The sequence below is a fragment of the Epinephelus moara genome, chromosome 19, assembly GCF_006386435.1.
Source record: "Epinephelus moara isolate mb chromosome 19, YSFRI_EMoa_1.0, whole genome shotgun sequence".
NCBI lineage: Eukaryota > Metazoa > Chordata > Actinopteri > Perciformes > Serranidae > Epinephelus > Epinephelus moara.
Genome location: NC_065524.1, coordinates 25,556,723 through 25,576,809, shown reverse-complemented (window position 1 = coordinate 25,576,809; position 20,087 = coordinate 25,556,723). Strand labels below are relative to the sequence as shown.

Genomic DNA, 20,087 nt, shown 5'->3' with positions numbered 1-20,087 from the left:
GTAGATGTGCCAGTTGGACATCATTCTCTTGCCTCCAGACAACGTGGATGTGGGAGAGCAAAGAAAACAAGTCTGAGAGAAGCAGACAGCGAGCGAGAAGAAGAAGAAGAAATGAGGGATGGCAGTGTGAAGGATTTGTGACTGAAAGAGAGTGCAAATCTACAAGATGAACCTCAGCACTGCCGCTCCCCCCTTTCAAACCTTGACGTACAACACTGCGCAGATGCTGCCCTGATTTCAAGTCCCTTTTAACAATTTATCCACTTGTCCCCTTACAGAGTAAATTTACTGTCCCTTTGTGCCCCCTGTGTCTGATGACTCGGTAAGTGGTCTTGAAATTAATTTGATCACCACAGCTTTCATCGCCCTCCTGCTCCTCTCTCCTTCCTGCCTGTTTCTCCTGCCTCTTTGGAGGGTTAAACGCTTTGAGAGATTGCTGTTCCATGGCAGTAAAGCATGCTGACAATGGGAGGCAGAAAGCGAGGGCTCGCATGATAGGTGAGGGGGAGGCGATTGCTCTATGTCTCTATGATGCAGCCGTTTGACAAAGCAGCTCAGATATGGGTCTCAGCTCCTGACCTGATCAAATTCCAAAGACATAACCGAGCACCTCCCGCTGACAGAGGACAAAGCAGCCTCTATAGAGCAGCCACATGTATGAAACCGGTTTAGCCACCGGAAAATACATCAAGCAGTATTTTGGTATGCATTATAAGATAGGTTCCAACACATGCATATTGTATAATGCATTATATAATTTTAAGTAAAGTGTATCCACAGATGTGATCTGATATGTCAGAGGTAATAATGGCACTACCTTTTTGGAAAGTCATCAAACTTTGGATACAAATCTAAATAATAGGAATGCAATATTTCTCATAGCATCTTGATATGTTCCAATGAAAATTGATCAGACTCACACAAACAGACACTCATATGCAATGATATATAAAGACACACACACACACACATATATAAACAACCCGACAGAGAACAAAATATATCAGCAAGGAAATCGATGTCTGTCAGAGGGAGAGTGAATGATGCATCGAGGAAGCCTTTTGGAAATTCATTCTCTTGATGGGACGTTCCACATTATTTGGACTGGGCTCACGCTGATGTGTTATGCAAGGAAACTGGCACAACCTTCTCAAAGGCTCACATTTGGTACACAGCCTCGGTCAACATTACAAATTTCACTTGGCATCTCCATGCACACCCCACTGGGCTTTGATTGTGGAGCTACTGCAGATGCGTTTGAGTCCATATAATACACGCATTTCAAACAGGGATGAGCGCGACATGTGCCGGGGAGGAAGCATAATGGGGCTGTTGTGTTGATGGTAAAATCCCAAACAAATGTTACTGGAGATCAACATTCTCATTTGTTTAATTTCATGCTGTTGTAAATTTGTGACAGCGCATAAAAACTTAAGTTTTTTATATATATATGAGCTCCAAAGAAATCAGATGAAGATGTTGCAGTGGGACAAGCCTACATACAGTATCCCTTTAGAATACGAATGGATGTTTCAAGCTTCACTTCCACCACAGCAGAAAAAGTGTAAGTATGAAGTGCTACCAGCACCTCTAAGATTCTACACACAAAACATAAATGCAAAAGCAAGAAGCTGTACTTTTACAAGCAGCTGCCTTCTGTAACTATTTCTTGCTCAGACATTGTGACTTCCTAGAGTCCTATAAACAGGCAACCAGCAAAGTCTCCACCCTTCTCTGGCTGAAGTGAGGTTAAAATGTCCGTCTTGCTATGTTTTCTAAATATCATACTTATATACTTTACAGATGCAGAAACATAGCATGTTATGTAAATATTTAGCAGTTAAGTACTAAGATATTTGACAAGTGTGATTTTATGCTTTTTAACTGTACTATGTTGGTGGAAAAGTCCTCAAAATACACAAAAGTATCAATTTAGTACATTTGTTGTCCATCAATAAGCTAATTACACCCTGAGTTGCTTAGGTTAAAACACAACTTAAAGGTCCAGTATATTGGCAGAAATGGTAAGTGTGTAATCACCTGAAAATAATAATAATGATTGTGTTTTTGTTACCTTACAATGAGCTGTTTATATTAGGGCTGTCAAAGTTAACGTCTTAATAATGAGTTAATGCAAATTCCTTTTAACAGCACTAATCTTTTTGATGCACGTAAATCAGGAAGTGATGGAGCAGTACCATTAGCCCCTTTTCCACCGCAGGAACTTTTATCATTTACCCAGGATATTGAAAAACCTAGGCTCGTTTCCACTGAAATTACCCGGGGAACAAAACTTTCCCTCAACCCCAAACTTTCCCTGAAGAAAGCACCTAGTAGAGGGTAGGACTTTTCAGATTCCCTGGAATTCTTGAGGTGCAGGGCTGTGTGCTGAAGAACGCTGGAACACACACTTGAAGTGTTCCGCACTACCGTGCCAGTGTGGCTGCAAACTTTATTTCATCTCTACAAGCTTCACTTTGTTTGTGTTTTGATCATTTGGAAAATGGAGCGAAAGAAGAGAAGCTACGAGGTCCAGGCTCTTTTGAGCGTATTTGCCGAGGAAGAAATTCAGCAAGACTTCGAGTCGGCCACTTGAAACAACCAGAGTCCATGGAAGAATAGCTGACAAGCTGGCGGAGCTAAATATAGGGCACATGCTGAAACAAATTTGTGAAAAGTTTGAGGTTTTGAGATCAAACCCCCTTTGAGGTCATTCTGGAGAATATTCTGGACAGTCTTTGCCATGGTTTTGGATTGTTGCAATGATAATAAACATACATTTACATTAAACAAACACATTTGCCCACTCTTATGTCGATAAGAGTATTAAAAACTTGAAAAATAAAATATATAAAAAATGTGTTAAGTGAGTTAACTATGGACAATCATGTGATCAGTCATGATTAAATATTTTTATCGATTGACAGGCCTACTTTATATCTACATACAGAGCGGTCCACAGAGTTTGCCATGTTGTTTTTACAGTCGCCCATAATGGACAAACCACACTGTCACACTAGAGAAAGCTGTTTGCATTTACATGTTTCGCACCAGCCACCATAGTTCTCCTACCCGCTTGGCACATGAGAAAAGTTTCAGTTGGTTGCAATCTGCAATCTCACCACTAGATGCCACTAAATCCTACTTACTAAACCTTTAAGTGGTACAGATTAACAAACAGAATGTACATTTAAAGTGTACTCACAATACTAAGAAGTGAAGAAACTGTTTCAAATGTTGTACCTTTATCTGCTTTAGTGAGGACAAGGATCTTAAAATGCCACATATCAATTTAAACCAGGAGTTGAAAGTGTGAAAGTGGGTTTCTCCTTCCTCCGCACAAAATGATTCACTTCATTATTTGAAAAATGAAGTGCAGCTCAGATGGCTAAAGTCAATATATTACAGTCTTTTCCAGCTGAGCGTTGTTGTGTTGACTATATCTGGTATCTGATGAAAAAGATTTGTAAAATCAAATACAGGTTGGAGGAGAGACGCATTTACTGGATGCAGGCCTTCATCGACGCATGAATTTGTTACAGAGGTAGGAGAGAGAGCGGAGAGAGAGCTCGGATAATTATTAGTCGGAAAAATGTTCTTTGTTTAGCATTAGCTGTACTCAAAATCATAAACCGGAGGAGCAAAAACATACAGTGCAAACAGAATGTTTGTCTCTGCAATCAGTTGAATGATGAAAGATAATATTTGTGCCACTCATGGTGGGAAAAACATCAAAGATAATTTCGTAAATGCTGAAACACTAGCCTGTCTGGCTGTGCAGGTTCATCAGCAGCAAAGGCAGCTTACTCTGGAGTCACACAGGGACATGGAAAGAAGATCAAAAATAAAGTGCTTCTTGTTCCAGAATCTGTCTCTTTGCACCTCAAGAATTTAGGGGTCGTGGGTGTGCTGGAGCCCAGATGACACTGAGCGGGAGGCAGAGTACACCCTGGACAGGTCGCCAGACTATCACAGGGCTGACACTGAGAAAAAAGCTCACATTCACACCTAAGGCCAATTTAGAGTCACCAATTAACCTGATGTGTATGTCTTTGGATTGTGGGAGGAAGCCAGAGCACCCAGGGGAAACGGGGAGAACATGCAAACTCTGCACAGAAGGGCTCCCCCACCCCAGTGTTCGAACCCCCTACTCCGGGTTTGAACCAGGACCCCTTAGAGTCTCTTAGAATATGGAAATGGATCGAGAGAGACCCGCCTAGTTTTACCTAGGCAGTGCTGATCAAGTACAAACCAAGATATTGTTACTGCATTGACTATTTCTCACCTAAAATGTCTTCAGAGCATGTAAACTTTGAACTCCCCCACTCTCACTGGAACCGGGAACCCTCTTACTGTGAGGCGACAATGTTACCCACTGCACCACCATGCTGCCCCACCTCAAGGAGCGCAGGAGACAAATCCATATATTACAGTGAAGCATCCAGACATGACAAGTATACTAGCACTTTTGGTACACTAACTTCTTTTAGATAATTAAATAAAAACAGATTGTTCAGCTCATGGTTTCTCATATCACAGCTTTTTGTGTTTTGTTGCTGTGGATGAGATGTGACATCGTCTCAGACACCTTTGTTAAACTAACACCCTCTATGGTCAGTCGTCATCCACCAGCACAACTATCAGTAAAAACAGACTACATTAAAGTTTGAGTTTTGGAAGCGCTCCAGCTTCAGTTAATGAGCTGCTGGGACAGTTTTGACTCTCTGAAGTATTTGGGTTAAGTTTGCAAAAGTTAGTCTCAGTCTCAGGCATGGTGGGGTGAAAGGAGAGTAATTCAAAGCCTGTATTCACAAAGACCTTTTTTCTGATATTTTGCAACACATTCGAGGGTCGAATATGTTTCTCAGCCATGAGGAGTCAACATAAGCAGTTTTACTTTTCAATAATTAACCACTGTACATTGAATTTGGAACAGACAGCACTTGTTTGGTATTTGTCTCAATAACTGACTCAGACATAAACCTCACTGTTGCAAAATGTTGAGTCATGTACACATGCAGTTTGTTTCGCAGAAAGTGTAGCCCGTATAGCGTAACATTTTCTGTTATTTGGCAGCAGCTATTGTTTTCAGTTTCCTTTATCTACTGCCAAAAATAGGAAGATACGCTTTATATTACACACTGTAAAAAAAAGAGGGAATTTCAGCTTTGCTCTGTGAACTGCTAACATTACAATACGAGAAATCTGATTGGCTCTTTGCTGCTGGGAGTGTGCAATAAAAAGGGATGTGACATAGGTACTGAAATCAGGCTTAGAGCAGGTTTAACAACTGATATCAGTGTCAGACACACAGAGTGATTCCCCCTCTCACAGCCAAACTGCTGCAGTAGAGTACAGGGCAGAGCATATGGAGACTAACAGCAGAGACACACTGCAGGCAGACTTTGATGCATTTGATATTTCTGAGGAGCTTGGCTTTCTCCTTGAAGAGCCACTGGTAAGTTTCATTGTCATCTTTTCTCATACAGACCTTTACTGTCTGTATTTCCTCAGTCAAAAGATGACAATAACAATCCTGTAAGTACACATGGACATTTCTTTAACCATTGAGGACTATTTCCTCTTTATCTTTTGCCATTTTTCAGTATTCAGCAGCATGTGCGGTACCTCAAGGCTGAAACTGATAACATTGCTTGTTTTTGAGTTGGATTATAGAAGGTTATTGATCTGGTGAAAGCCTATCTCTTCAAGTTTCTATTGAGCCATTCACATGACTGGGCCTGTTAGTGGTTCATTTCACTTAAAATGCCAATTTCAGATATTCTGGTTACACAAAGTCTTTCATGTCTTAAGGAGAAATTTGGTTGGAAAAATATGGCATATATGGGTCTCATTTGACGGTTTATGCAAGGAGAAATCAGTCAACAACCTTTGGGAATGATGGATTTTGTCATGTTGCAAAGCTTACATGTCAACATTGATGTTACTTTTACAATTTTCAACTAGGAATTAAAGATTTGCATTTAGCCTACTCATCTGTTTATACAGTGATTTTCCATCTGGGGTTGCCCCTGTTTTCTGCTTGGCTAATTTTCTCAGTTTTCTACTGCCTCCCTCTTTTAAATTGCTTTCTCTCTCTGATTGATAGCACCAGTCATTCCCTGACATGCAGGTCAGGCACCGTGGCAAACACGAGCTGATGATGTTACTGATTACACTCAACATGAAAATCCCCCATGCAAAAAAAAACAAAAAAAAAACCAATCAAAAAATCAACAAGCAAGTCATTTTATTCTTATTATCGTCTAGACTAACCTTCCAGACTATTATCGGGTGTGGCTGGACCTGGCGAACAATCTCACACATCTGATAGAGACACGGAAACTGCGGGATCTGGTACACAAGGTGAGAATGAGCAAAGCTGATGCTAATTAGAGTTCAGAACCTGTTCATGTAAATGTGGACATACAGTTTCATTTGTGAAGCCTTGATTGTGTTGCACTGCTGCTGAGAATGGAAACATAAAAATAGAAAATCTTATCAAAATCCAGATGCCGGTCTTGAGTCCATACCTCTTGAGTAACCATCGGGAGCTCAGGCTGGCTCACCTAGCGCTGGGATTCATCAGCATGGGATACGTGTGGCAGGAAGGACAACGTGAACCTGCTCAGGTAAAACACTACAGTGCAATGGAATTAGGGTCAACAGTGTTCTGCAGTGTGACATAATACAAGACTTAAGAGTCTATAGACATCCTAGCAGCTCTGTGAGGCTGTACAAATAGTGATGCTTTGAGCGAACCACTAATGTCAACACGCTAACAAGCTGATGCCAAAAGGGCAGAATGTTTACCAAGTTCACCATCTTGGTTAAGCTTGTTAGCATGCTTGCATGTGTTAATTTGCACCAAACACAAAGTACAGCTGGTGGGAATGTCAATAGTTTTGCAGGTATTTGGTCATGAGCAACTTTAAATTTTAACTGAAAAGTACAGTCATTGTGTGCCCAATTAAATAGCTGTCATCAGTGGTCATAAGCTTCGTAGATATGGGCCAGTAGGGGCCTGCTTCATGTACTGGTAGATTCAGAAGGGTGTTATCAGCTTATTCAATGGCCATTATCCATTTGTTAGGTTTCACTTTCACTTTCCTTAGGTGTAGGTGCCATATTGATGTGGTTAGGTTTAGAGAAAGAGCATGGTTGGGGTAAGAGTCTGTTTCACATGGGACTCAAACCCCAATCTCTTGGGTAAAAGTCCTGTGTTTGACCCATCTGCCACCTCTTCCACCCAGTCACTCTACCTGTGGAGAATCCCGGATTGGGATAAAGTACCATGAAAGCCCATACAGGCAGTACATTTTATTTCATGGCCTGATAATGGCCTCCTCAACCTTTTAGTAGGTGTGGCAGGCCCCTACTTTTATGCATCACCACTGATAACAGCATTTTAATGGCCTGATAACAGCCAAATTGGCGGCTGGGGGTGACATTAATGTCAATTTCTTGACAATCCATCCAATAGTTGTTAAGACATCACACTTAAAGCTACAATTGTCACCAAAATGACTAGGATACATCATCAGGTAAAACACTACAGTGCAATGGAATTAGGCAGGGTAAACAGAGATGTATTGCAGTCAATAGTGTTCTGCAGTGTGACATAATACAAGAACAAGAGTCTACAGACATCCTAGCGGCTCTGTTAAGCTGTACAAATAGTAATGCATTCTAGCATTTGTTAATTGGCACCAAACACAAAGTACAGCTGGCGGGAATGTCAATAGTTTTGCAGATATTTGGTCATAAGCCACTTTAAATTTTAACTGAAAAAAGTCAGGGTTGTGCACCTGATTAAATGGCTGCCATCTCTGGTCATAAGCTTCATATAAATGGGTCAGTAGGGGCCTGCTACATCTACTGATAAGGTTCAGAAGGGTGTTAGCCCATTCAATGGTCGTTATCTGTTTGTTAGGTTTAACTTTAACTTTCCTTGTGGTGTAGGTGCCAAAGTGATGTGGTTAGGTTTAGAAAAAGATCATGGTTTGGTGTAAAAGTTTGTTTCACATGGGACTTGAACCCCAGTCTCTTGGGTGAAAGTCCTGTGTTTGACCCAACTACTACCACTACCTCCACCTCTTCCCACTCAGTCACCCTACCTGTGGAGTTACCCATGAAAGTTTAATTTCATGGCCTGATAATGGTCTTCTCAACCTAATAGTAGGTTTGGCCGGCCACTACTAACCCTTATCTTTGCACATATCACCACTGATAACAGCCTTTCAATGGCCTGATGAGAGCCAAATTGGCTGCTGAGGGTGACATTAACGTCAGAGCCAATTTCATGGCAATCCATCCAATAGTTGAGACATGTCACAGGGTGATCATTAAAATTACTAAGATACATCATCTGGGAACCATGAATGTCTGTGATAAATTTTCAAACAATCAATCAAGTAGATGCTGTGATATTTCTCAGGATAAGTGAAAGATTGTAGGAAAAGTTGAGGGAATCATCAAAGTCAGTAGGATTCATCCTCTGGGCACCAACATATCATGGCAATCCATTTTAACATTGTAGAGATATTTCAGTCTGGATCAAAGTGGTTTTGATCACTGCCATCCCTTGAGACATAGCGTGACTCAAAAATCTCCAAAATCTCAGCAAGGCAGCACTCCTGGATTGAAATTTTACTATGCTGCTTGTTTGACAGATTCTTCCAAAAGCCCTGGCCTGGCCCTATTGGGTGGTATCCCGTAGGCTCGGCCTTCCACCAATCCTGACTTATGCAGATTCAGTTTTAGCCAACTGGAAATTAAAGGATCCCACAGGGTAAGTAATGCTGTTTTATTGACTTATCTAATGTCTTGATATTATGCCCACTGTCCACAGATCCTCTTTTATTATAATAATAATAATATTAAAGCAAAACAATATCTCTTTCTCCACTAACACATTTCTCCTTTCATTTTCATTTTAGGGACATGGAAATTGGGTGAGTACAAGGAAAACAAAAGGGGTATCCTGTCACATTGTCTTGAATTTCTCAACCACATTTTCATGTGATGTTTGTGGTGTGGTACTCGTGATGTTTAGCACATATATTCTAAAAACGTCATTTTCTAAAACAGGAACATGGACTTGATATTTTCCTTTCCTGGTGGTGAGACTTGCAGGGGATTTTTCATGGTGTCATTGTTGGTCGAGATGGCTGCCAGTTCAGGCATAACGGTTAGTACTGTATGCTCTTATGTCTTCCTCTTTTTTTTCCACCCTCTTTCTGAACCTCAGCCTGATGCTGTCTGTCCAACTGTGCCCTTCCTTTTTATATGTCCCCTCCACATACTGCATGTGTCCTTGTCCCTTATCGCTCAGTGATGGTATTTTTTTGAACTCTAACCAGGGGGCTCTGGAGGTGATGCATGCTATGAAAATCTCAGACCTCATCGGCATACAGAAAGGTCTCTCCAAAGTGACTCAGTCTTTGAAGAAGATGAAGGAAACTTTCAAACTCATGCACAGTAAGTTTGAATTAAACCCATCCCAATCTGAATTTAATCGATTTGCATGCTGAGCCTTTTATGGAGGAAAGGAAATTCAAGGTAATTAGAATAACTGAATTTGGCTCTTTCCAGATCATGTGGATCCAACTGAATTTCATGGAACATTGAGAATTTTTGTCTCGGGGTGAGTTTTAAGGCCACTAACAATATTCTGCATACTGAAGTTATTAATGCTTTTAATATTTATCTCTCATGCAGATGAAATGATGAAATTCCCCTCTGCTTCTACCCTACTATTGTACTTTTCGCTATTTCTGCACTGTATGCTTAACTGGATAACATGTCAAATGGAACCATGTGCTTCTAATTGCATCTATAAAAAGAACGTTCACAGCTCATGCATGTGGTGTGAACTGTTTTAGGTGGCGAGACAACCCCATGCTTCCAAGGGGGCTGTTGTACGAAGGTGTGAGCAATGAGCCAATTTTGTTATCAGGTGGAAGTGCAGCCCAGAGTTCAACCATTCAGTGCTTTGATGCTTTGCTGTGCATCAAGCATGAGGATGAGACAGGTAAAGATGCATTTCCTTCAACCTTCGACCCCATCAGATGTCTCTCATGAATGAATCAGTCTGTTTGTGCAGTCAGTTGATTGCTCTGAAAGAAAATGTTTCCGGGGAAGGTTGTTATTTTCTTTCTCTCAAAGTCTCTTTTTCTGTTCTCTTCACTGATTCGGTCTATCCAGGAGCTTTCCTGACACGCATGAGGGATTACATGCCTCCTGCCCATCGTCAGCTGATAGAGACTCTGTCTGACTGTCCATCTCTGCGAGACTTCATCCTGTCCCACTCCGGCTCTGATCTCTGCCAGGCCTACAAGTCCTGTGTCTCAGCGCTGGTGGATTTACGGAACTACCACCTCAATACTGTGACCAAGTATGTCATTGTGCCCGGTAATCAGGCTCGCGCCATGGGCTGCCCGCTGAGAGGTGTCGGCACTGCACTGAACGCCACAGGGACCGGCGGATCCAACCTCATGGTCTTCCTCAAGGGTGTTCGTAACACCACTCAGAAAGCACTGATCTTGGAGAGGCCATCTGTGTCAAGAGAAACTGAAATATAATTTATAGCGTATATTACACTATCCAAAAGCTCTTTATGCACTATGCTTTTTAGGCTGCATTTATGAAACGTTTACAAATATCAACAAATATCGCCTCAATTATTCTAATCAGACAACTGTGTTTGTCGTTATTAGATTCAAGACTAAGTAATTTAGGCTGGGTTAGATGTGTAACTTCCTGTATTTTAATGCTTTTAATGCATAAATATTTATGGTGCTCTTTCATAACCACAAAACCTCCGATAAACCTAAAAAGAGGAGCTGTTTAATAGATGGAAATGTTATTTTTTGCTGACCTCCAATGTTTTAACTTCTTGTTTTGCTACAGTGATGATTAAGTGTACTTGATCGACATCATAGTTGAGTGTAGCCAAACTGCCTCAAAACTTTGAACCAAAGAGGACAGTGAAACACCACTTTCCAGCCTGGAAATAAATCAGAGGATTTTCTTCTACATAATGTTTTTACTTGACAATAACTACTGCTACACTTTAGAAGCCCATTTCTTCCAGGGGGAAAATGGATAAAAAGTAATGCATAATGAAAATAAAAATACTCAGTGTAAGCAGAATGATGAGATCCTAAATCAAAATTATGAGGGAGTACATTTTTTTACCCGCTATCTCAAACAAAAACTAACTTTTCCTTCGGCAGAAATGGGCTTCCACCACCGTACATCTTAACATCCCTAAATAAACTGCACTTTACTCTGATATAATACTTAAAATAATCACAGTATGATTTTAAAAAGTTACAGTTACAGACACTGCTATAAAAAGGGAGTGTTTCTTTTTATTTATTCTGTTTTTTTTGTGTCCATGAAAAATGTATAATGTGCAAAACCTCAAATCTGTACACCCTTGAATCTTATTTTGAGATAAATGATTTGAACGTTGTTGTTTTTAATATTTTAAAATATATAAAATTCTTATCAGTTGCTATAACAATGCCTGGTCATGTTGTTTTAAAACTATTTCTAGTAAGAAAATATGCACTTATAGTATGAATGCAATGATAGAAATAATGCCAAATGGAAGAGAAGCGTTTTTCTAAACTGCATATGATCAATAAACTAATTTGGCTTTTGTAAATAGAAACTGAAAATGGAAACTCCTACGTGCTCGAGAGTAAGAGGCAGATGGCAGAGGAAGCAGATAAATGTAGAGAGAACCATGAGCAGTTGAAAAAAATAGAGGAAGGAAACGCTGTAGGAATAGAGCGATAAAGGACACTGGTAAAATAAAAGCGAAAGAGAATCAGCTGAGGAGAATGAAAGAGACAGACACAGTGGGGGTGATCAGGGGAGAGGGATGGATGCGGGATCAGGTCACTTAGTTTGATGGACTGGAACCCCCACTAGCCTCCTGGTCTTGACTTGAAGGTTGCGTCCCTTCTTGCTATTGAGCACTAATCACATTAGAAGAGAGAAGAAGGAGCTCAAACACACTGCTGCTGCTGAGCTCTGGTCATGGTCCAACTTTGGTTCACTAAAGCACAAAAGATGTAAAATTTGGACTGCTTGACAGTGGGTGAATGCAGCTCTGACTGCACTACACCTAGTCCTGGTGTAGTTGTCTGCTGTCATATAGAGTTGCAAAGTAAAAGGGGGGCTTTGGCTCTGGAAGTATTTTCCCCATCTGTGTCTCAATTTATACCCTCAATGATATCCTAAATTTTACTTAACATACAATCACAGGGCTCTTCAGGATAATATAACAATCCAGGTTGTTGTCATGCACTGGTATACATACAAGTATACCTACAAAAAGTAATGCACAAGAATATAATCATGAGCCAGTAATTCATATATAACCCACATAATCAGAAAGGCTGCAATCACATGACCAATGTGCTGACAGGAGTAAAGAAGGAAGTAGTAAAAAGAGCTAAAGTCTGCATAAAGCTGCAGGTTGGGGTCGTGGATTAGTGGAAAAGTAACGCACCAAAATTCGTATATATATCTCACATAATTATGAGGCAGTAATTTGTGCGTAACCCACGTATTTTGAAGGGCAGCAATCACGTGACCAATGCAATGATGGGAGTAAAGACAGAAACAGTCCTGAGTTGTCCCTGTAAAAAGGAAAGTTGGGGTGGTTAATAGGTCACAAACTTCAGGACTTCCCCTGGGACTCTCCCCAGAATACCAAAGTTTGAAACTGTGTGAGCTTTGATTGACCTTTAAGTCTTTTTAAGGTATTTCGTTACCATGTTTCTTTTTCTAAAACTACCTACAGTGACTTTACTTGCCTAAACCTAACCTCTATTATTTACGTAAACTTCACATTAAGTACATAACATTATCTTAAGTATGCAACACCATTTGCCGATGTGCTGATTTGTAGGACACATACAAACCATTGTATGAGGACACATTCAACAAACAGGACTGGTGTGTGTGTCCTGTGTGAAACTAAGTGAACTTTGACTTATTTGAAGGAACATTATTACCATGTTTCTTCTTCCAAACCCAACCCACGTAACTTAGCGTTAAGTAACTTAAATGTACATAACGTGACAATGCCCACTAATTCTAATAATACAAGCCGACATATAAGGATACGTGAAAAGATCATGTAAGTTTATGCTATGGCCACCGGTTACACTTATTTCAACTTTGTTTTCCTGATATCATGCTTTATTCATCCTTTTAGCATGGACAAGGCTCTAAATACCACAGTACCTATATGAGCCTTAGCCACTATTGCTATGGAAAGGAGTCTAGTCGAAGCACCAACCATAGACGAAGAAATTCAAAATACAGTTGCCAACAAAGTTCAGTGTTATAGTTGCAAAACTCAACCAAAATTGATGCAAAACTTGGTTTTCTCAATGGCGCAGGTTAAGGAATTTTAAAATAGATGAGTGGATGTTTCTTACTAAAATGCACCTTTGGAGTCGTAGTTACCTAAATTAAAAGATGAATTAACTTTAAGCAGATATTTTCTAACGTACTTATTTCTTGACTTGAAGATCAACCATAGAGGGACTCCAACTGCGACTTACATAAGATTGTTCATGGGGAAAATAAATGTGTGCCCAAAACACCTCCTCTTACTTCGCAACTCCATTGCCTCTAGCTTTCAGTCGACATAGGAGCACACCGAATCACCTTCAGTTGAAAATGTTTTAATTGTGATGTAGAAACAGTAGAAAAATGCATAATATTGCACATCACTAAATTGCACTTTCTCAGGGTACAGATCTTTGCATGGAAAATGGTGACCTGAATAACGTAATCTGCTGTGTCGTCTAATGATGGGAGGCGAGTCTTCCTGACATTTCTCAGACATATAACAGTACCATAATCTACATAAGAGCTGCTGTTATAAAATTACTTTAAGACTTCAGTAAATACCTGCTTTGGAACAGCGTGCAAGTTCAGTCAGTGTCACTGCTACATCATCAGTGTTTGTTTTTGTACTTAACCAAAGCTGGTGGCTACAAGTCTTCTCTGCTGTAAGATTGCTACCATACTCCATTAGCACTGCACGTATATAGCCCTTCTACTCTTGCAAGTTCAGTGCACAGTTGTTTGTGTGGGTTGGTAAACAGATGTTTGGTGTTCTGTAAGTGGTTTCATTTTACAAGATGGAACTTGCAGTTGAACGGCAAGATAAATTAATATTACAAAACAACACTTCAAGTGTCAGCTAACTGGGCATGAAACAAATTAGTTAAAAGTAGACTCGGTTCAAGACTTCACATGAGAGCTTTGCTGTGACACAAGGAGTGACTGAGAGGCAAGGCAAACTCTTAACGGACTCAAAGAGAAATGTCAAAATAGCCTTTACTTCTTCTTGGAAATTCAAAAGAAAAAAAAAAAACACTTTTTAAGTTATCATAGAAAATATTATGCCTCGGAAGTAGTCAAACATTATATATGTTGTTAAAAATATCTGACCTAACCCAGAAGACGTCTGCATTTTCAACAATTGTACCTGCTTCAAGAGGAGGAGCCCCGAACATTTGTTTTTAAAATTTCATTTCACAGTACTTTGCTAAAAAGATGCAGATATTCTAAAATATAAATTCTGAACATTATGTGTCAGTGTAGCCAACAGAAAAACACAGGATGACTGAGGCAAAGTTGGCTGGCTAGTAGGTTGGTTGCACAGTGAGCTAAATGGAGAGAAGGATAGTGAGAAAGACAGAAAGAGATAAAGAGACACAAAGAGAGGGAGGAGACAGGTGTTATTAACAAAGGCAGGCAGACGTTCAGTCGGACAGACAATCTGGGCAGGATGTTAACAGATAAGGAGGAAGAGGAGAGAATAGACGGGGGTTATAAGAACAGCGCTGACACACTGCCATGTACTGTACTGTGTTTCAGTCTTTTACGCGTGTTCCTCTCAATAGTCAAATGTTTGTGCTTTGCCGGAGGTGGGGCTGATGTCCATTCAAAGATTATAGCTTCACTCATAAAAGGCCCTCCACATGGCGCCTCCTCTTGTTGCCAAGCAATATGCTCTATGGGGAAAAAACCAAAAGTGCATTGCATTGGAGAAGGCAATAAAAAGACGTAAATATAAAGTGAGAGGTGCCAGAGTATAAATAACATCCATCTTTACACAGCTTAGAAACAAAAACATATCCCAAAGCTCACCTAGATTTTGCAGGTGTGTGTCCATCCTCTTCAGCGAAACATGCCAGAAAAAGGTTTGACAGAATTTAAAATGTTTCTTTTATTTTTTTTTGTCTCTGCTGTCCCCCGGCTGACTTAATGTGCAGTCTCAACTCAGAACCCCAAATGAACCGGTTTCTGCCGTTATCCATCCTCATATGTTGATTACTCCCTCTGAATATTCCCTCATCCATTTCGAGATTAACGGGGGTATTAATGTGCCCAACAAAAAGGCTGTTTCCAAAAGCCTTCATGTTTTATTCAAAGGAACCAGAGTTTCCAACGAGCATGCTTTTTGGACTCTGTCTTGGACTTGCGTTTTGGGGTGGAGGTGAACACTTCATTGGAGTAAGGCAGAGCGGGGCATTGTTGGCTGTCCAGGGGGCAAAGTCTCTTTATCAAGGGCTGTAGCTTGTCCTCCTGCAGCTTGAAGTCCAGCTCGACACTGCAACACAAGCATAAGTGGGAGAGTTTCAGATAAGTATTCAGTTTAGTGTTATGCAGCACAAACAAGGATTTAATTGTAGATATCTTGATTGACAGTAAAATCAAGTGCATTCATCTGTCTGTATTCAAAGTTAGCCATTTATCTTTTGGATGACTATAACATTTATGACTCAGTTATTTTTTTTATATTAGTAATCCACTGATGTCCAGATGGAGGCTGGGAGGGAGGCAAACAGTTCAAATGCACTGACAGACACCCTGGCAGCACATATCTCTTGCGGCACATATCCACATTTCAGAGACTCCTCCGAGTAATAGAGTTCCTTTGCATCATCTCTGTATTTTTTATGCATGCAGTCAAAGGGCTTTTCCTGCATAGATTATATTTGTATCAAAAAAAAATAAAAAAAATAAATAAAAAAGAGCCAGAATGTGGGTTGCTCCTGACATCAGACTTCCACATCCGCCAGTATAATCCCAGGCTGGTCATCATCTGATTTTGTTCCGGCACCATAGTTGAACTCTCTCTCCGATTAAATCTCTCAGGCCTGGGAGAAATGTGGGGCTTAATCCCATCCAAATGAAACCATTGAGAGGCCAAGCAGGCCCTGATTAACTGCCTGTATTCAAGCAAGGGATAAATGCATTATTATACACCATCTCCTTTCACTTTATTGCTATTGATTTGTAGTGCTCTGTTAATGTATTTATTCCTGGGGTATGCAATAAATTCTGAAAGCATCCGAGTGGAAATAAAAGAGAATGAATCATCTGCTATGTGCCTGCCAAAGTGACACTCCTCAACAAACCGTACCTGATAATAAAACGTTCTGTTGCATTTTGGTTTGGGGCATTTTTGATTCATCCTCGTTTTATTATTTTTTTCTCATCGCCGGCAATACTTAACGCACCGCATTTTAAAAGCACAGGCATTACAAAGCTTATTCCTGTCATTCAAAGTCTGGAGGATTAAAGGTGGAAGGGAGAACTAAAGCTGCTGAAAGAGATGACATCTGACACGCCAAGGTCAAACATGTACTCCTCTCCTCGTCTGCGGGCACACAAATAGACGTTAAGGTACAAAGCTGGGCCTGATAGGGTAACAGCTTTGATGGGCAGTGTAATTAGTTGGCTGAAGGATATGCTATACTCAAAGTGACATAATGAATCCTGGGAACTGTCCTCACCCTCAAGATAAGTGTCGATTGAGAACAGAGCTCTATTAAAGCCTTCAGGGGAGAAACTGGATCGAGGGCCGGATAGAAATTTGGCAGGTTTGGGCTTCCAATGAATCAATACGCTGGATTAAAGGAGCAGTCTGTAAGATTTAGGGGGATTTAGTGGCATCTAGTGGTGAGGATTGCAGACTGCAACCAGCTGAAACGTCTCCTGATTAGAATTCCTTCAGTGTTCAGGAGGTTTTTAAAAGGAGCCGAATAAAGCAGTTTTATGTTAAAAACTTAGTGCTTGTCCAGTGCTGTTCGGCACATCCGAGACAGGCTGCTAGCCCAGCACCTGCTCATGTGTGCTCATCTGTTTTCCCTGATAACATAGGATCCAGATATTCAGGACATCTTAATCATGAGGCGAACTATTTGCAGAGGTCTCTTCCTTTCCAAAACAAACGGACCTTGTGATTTAAACAGCTTAAAACACAAAATAAAGCAGTTTCATGTCATAAAATTAGCATGTTCTGACACTGGTCTTCGCGAAGGGGCTGCTAATTACCGTGGCCGATGCAAAAATGTGAATAGCCCTATCTAGAGCCAATGTTTAGTTTGGCAGTGCAATATGGCAGAGTCCATGGACAAGGACCTGCTCCCTATGTAGATATAAATGGCTCATTCTAGGGTAAAGAAAGTACAACGATTCTTATTTTCAGGTGATTATACACTAAAAAACATACTTATCATATTATTTTTCATTTCTGTTAGTATATCTTAGTCTAGTCTCTATATACAGACTCTACATTCAGTGAATGTAGAGTGTGTAGGCAAACCCCGGAGATCTTGCCTCCGGAAGAAGAGCGGAAGAGCCCTGGTTTCCAGTGCTAGGCTGTTTGTAGTCCGCGTGATATTGACCAATCACATTTGAGCTGGCTGCAGTTGTTGCCAGGTTACACGGTCCGTGCAGTGAACTAACGAGGCGGAACATAATTGGCGTCACTGCAAACTCTGAATCCATCGCAATGGTTCTGCATATTTACTTGTATATAAACGGAAGTCGGAAACGGAAATTCACCTCCTCCGCCCAAATCAAACCGGAATGCCAAAAAATCGGGGGTCTGCCCCCAGAGGCTGTATCGCCGTCTGCCAGAAGTCAGATGCCGAATACAGCCGATGGGTTCCGAGAATGATCTTAGTCTAACACACTGGACCTTCAAATGAAAAGCAAATCGAGAATATACAGGGGCCTGCATGGGTCCCAGTTGCTCAAAACTCAACTTCATTATTGGTATAAAAAAGGAATTTTTAAGCATGTTTGCTGTATCAAAACAAAAACTCTTTTTGCACAGCGCTTTGCTCGTTCTTCAATTTCTTATGTGCTTTTTCCTTTTTCCCCCACATCAAATAAAAGCTAACACTTGCAGGTGCACACTGAATCCTTGACAATCAGTTTTTAGAGTAAACTGAAAGTCTTTATCTTGACAGAACTGCTGTTTCTTACAGTATGAGATGCACTAGTTTTCCATCTCTTGTTCATATTATCCATTGTTGAATTTCTTTCAGCTTTTATCTGTATATGTATCTTTTGTTTTATGTAAAATAAAATAAAAACTTTGTGTCTTTTACAGCTGTTTAAAGAATGTTGACTTGACAGAAAGCAGCAGAATCACAGCGGCACAGCGCAACACAGAATAGCCTCGGCAATTATTAAGCAATTAATCACTTGGCAGATCACTGCAATTACTGTGCGCTGTGGACAAATGCCTCGGTGGGAAGCCAGAGGCAGCACTGTACGATGCGGGTGGCACTGGGGAGCAGGTGCTTCAGCAAACAAAAAGCCCTATATCTAAGATCATCTCTGTACACAAACAGATTGAAGCGGCTGGAGACAGGGAGGCTTTTCTAGGGCATTCAGCAAAGCAGATTAATCATCTCTTTAGCTATGCAGTGTGAGTAGCTGTTGCTGTGATCAGTGGCGAGCCGTTTGTTTGTCTGCGGTCGTGGTGCGCTGAGCACCATTCAATGATTGTTGCTCCTGGGAGGGATTCTGCTGCTGTGAGATGTCTTTTTAGCACGGCATACTCTATTCATTCAGTAGTGTATACCTGCTCACTGCTATTCTCTGTTCTTCCTGCTGCTGGCACCTTTCAGCGTAAAAAGTCATTTCTCCTCCCGTGATTTCCCCTTTGGCCATTCACAGTTCAAACTCTCCACTTGACAAAATGAGCGGTGCAGACCCAGTACAGTGTAACATCTACAGAACTACATGACGGGGCATAGTAGATTGAATCACCAGAGACTGACAGTTGTTTCCTCCACTGACAGGCAACAGTTGAAGCAGAAACTTCCCACAGGTTATGTAAATCAGCAGCTGAAACTCTTCCCCTGACATGTATATCAGATATAAAAGCCATCACCGTTGTCTATTACATAGCTTTCTGCTTCAGAGAAACACAAAGAAAAACCCAATCTCATTAATGAGAACAAAACAGAATAGGCAATCTTGACAATTGTTCACCAAAACAACCACGGCTCTGCCATCTCAGCGTGGGATACAAGTGCTAATTAGCTCCTTGCGTCTCATCATATTGCTTTGCAGTTGCCTTTCCCTGAACTTAACTGTTTTTCAAAGTCATTGTTAGTTCCAAATTGGAAACAACTACATCGTATACTTTGATTCAAATGCTGGTTTTTATTCAACACAGCATGATAGGAATAAAATCCTTTAATGCTGTTATCCGAGCGTGTTTGTTAAACTGGGCTTCCTGCTGCACTCTAGGTTCACTCAGTGGTAGGCCTCATATAATTTGCAAGGGATGCTCTTGTAAATCTCGTTTGAACTACACACGTGGCGAAGTACAGCAAGGCAATATGAAGAGCAGAGGGTGGATACAGCGTCGTCATACAGCCTCCATGTTTGAGTTTCTTTTACAGGGTTACCAACTACAACCACTACTTATATTAAAGTAGCTGTTTACAATGTTCAGAGCATATCTATGATAAAGATTCTGGTTCAGCTTGTCTGCACACAGTTCACAACATATAGGTGGTGGAGCCGGCAGCTAGCAGCTAACATTGCTAACTCCATAAACAGCGTTATCAACAGCAACAGAGTTGACCAACGTAGCTAAGAATACTGCAGTATAACCTGCAGGGGGAACCAGAGGGTGGGCGCACACCCTCAGGACTCACAGGTGCTTGCCTCTGGATCCATCTACCACAACAATAAACAGAGAAGCTCAGATTACAACACACACCGAGGGAACC

At 40.8% G+C, this 20,087-nt stretch overlaps 3 protein-coding genes across 10 annotated transcripts in view; 1 reads left to right on the top strand and 2 right to left on the bottom strand.

The window, feature by feature from the left end:
- The window catches only part of LOC126406830 (uncharacterized), a 182,727-nt gene that overhangs the window by 53,410 nt on the left and 109,230 nt on the right, over positions 1-20,087 (bottom strand). The gene's annotated exons all lie outside the window — the stretch shown is intronic.
- On the top strand, positions 5,288-11,524 carry LOC126406832 (indoleamine 2,3-dioxygenase 2-like). Its single transcript, XM_050071354.1, has 10 exons — positions 5,288-5,458; positions 6,271-6,366; positions 6,513-6,632; positions 8,673-8,791; positions 8,940-8,954; positions 9,091-9,190; positions 9,363-9,480; positions 9,595-9,646; positions 9,885-10,033; positions 10,207-11,524. Exons 1-10 carry the CDS (start codon positions 5,369-5,371, stop codon positions 10,581-10,583), a joined length of 1,236 nt encoding a protein of 411 aa, XP_049927311.1. The 5' UTR covers positions 5,288-5,368; the 3' UTR covers positions 10,584-11,524.
- insyn2ab (inhibitory synaptic factor 2Ab) overlaps positions 13,731-20,087 on the bottom strand; it is a 34,207-nt gene continuing 27,850 nt past the window's right edge. For both annotated transcript variants that reach the window (XM_050071352.1, XM_050071353.1), the window contains 2 exons: positions 15,190-15,652; positions 13,731-15,053 (listed from right to left, as the gene is read on the bottom strand). In XM_050071352.1, coding sequence (XP_049927309.1) covers positions 15,469-15,652 — 184 coding nt within the window. In that variant the 3' untranslated portion in view covers positions 13,731-15,053; positions 15,190-15,468. The remainder of the gene's footprint in view (positions 15,054-15,189; positions 15,653-20,087) is intronic.

Bases quoted from the DNA above. Each gene is read 5' to 3' on its own strand.
- LOC126406832 (XM_050071354.1), top strand. From the start codon at position 5,369: ATGGAGACTAACAGCAGAGACACACTGCAGGCAGACTTTGATGCATTT. The intron at 5,459-6,270 runs GTAAGTTTCATT...ATTATCGTCTAG, and splicing joins TTCTCCTTGAAGAGCCACTG to ACTAACCTTCCAGACTATTA. The intron at 6,367-6,512 runs GTGAGAATGAGC...ATCAAAATCCAG, and splicing joins TGCGGGATCTGGTACACAAG to ATGCCGGTCTTGAGTCCATA.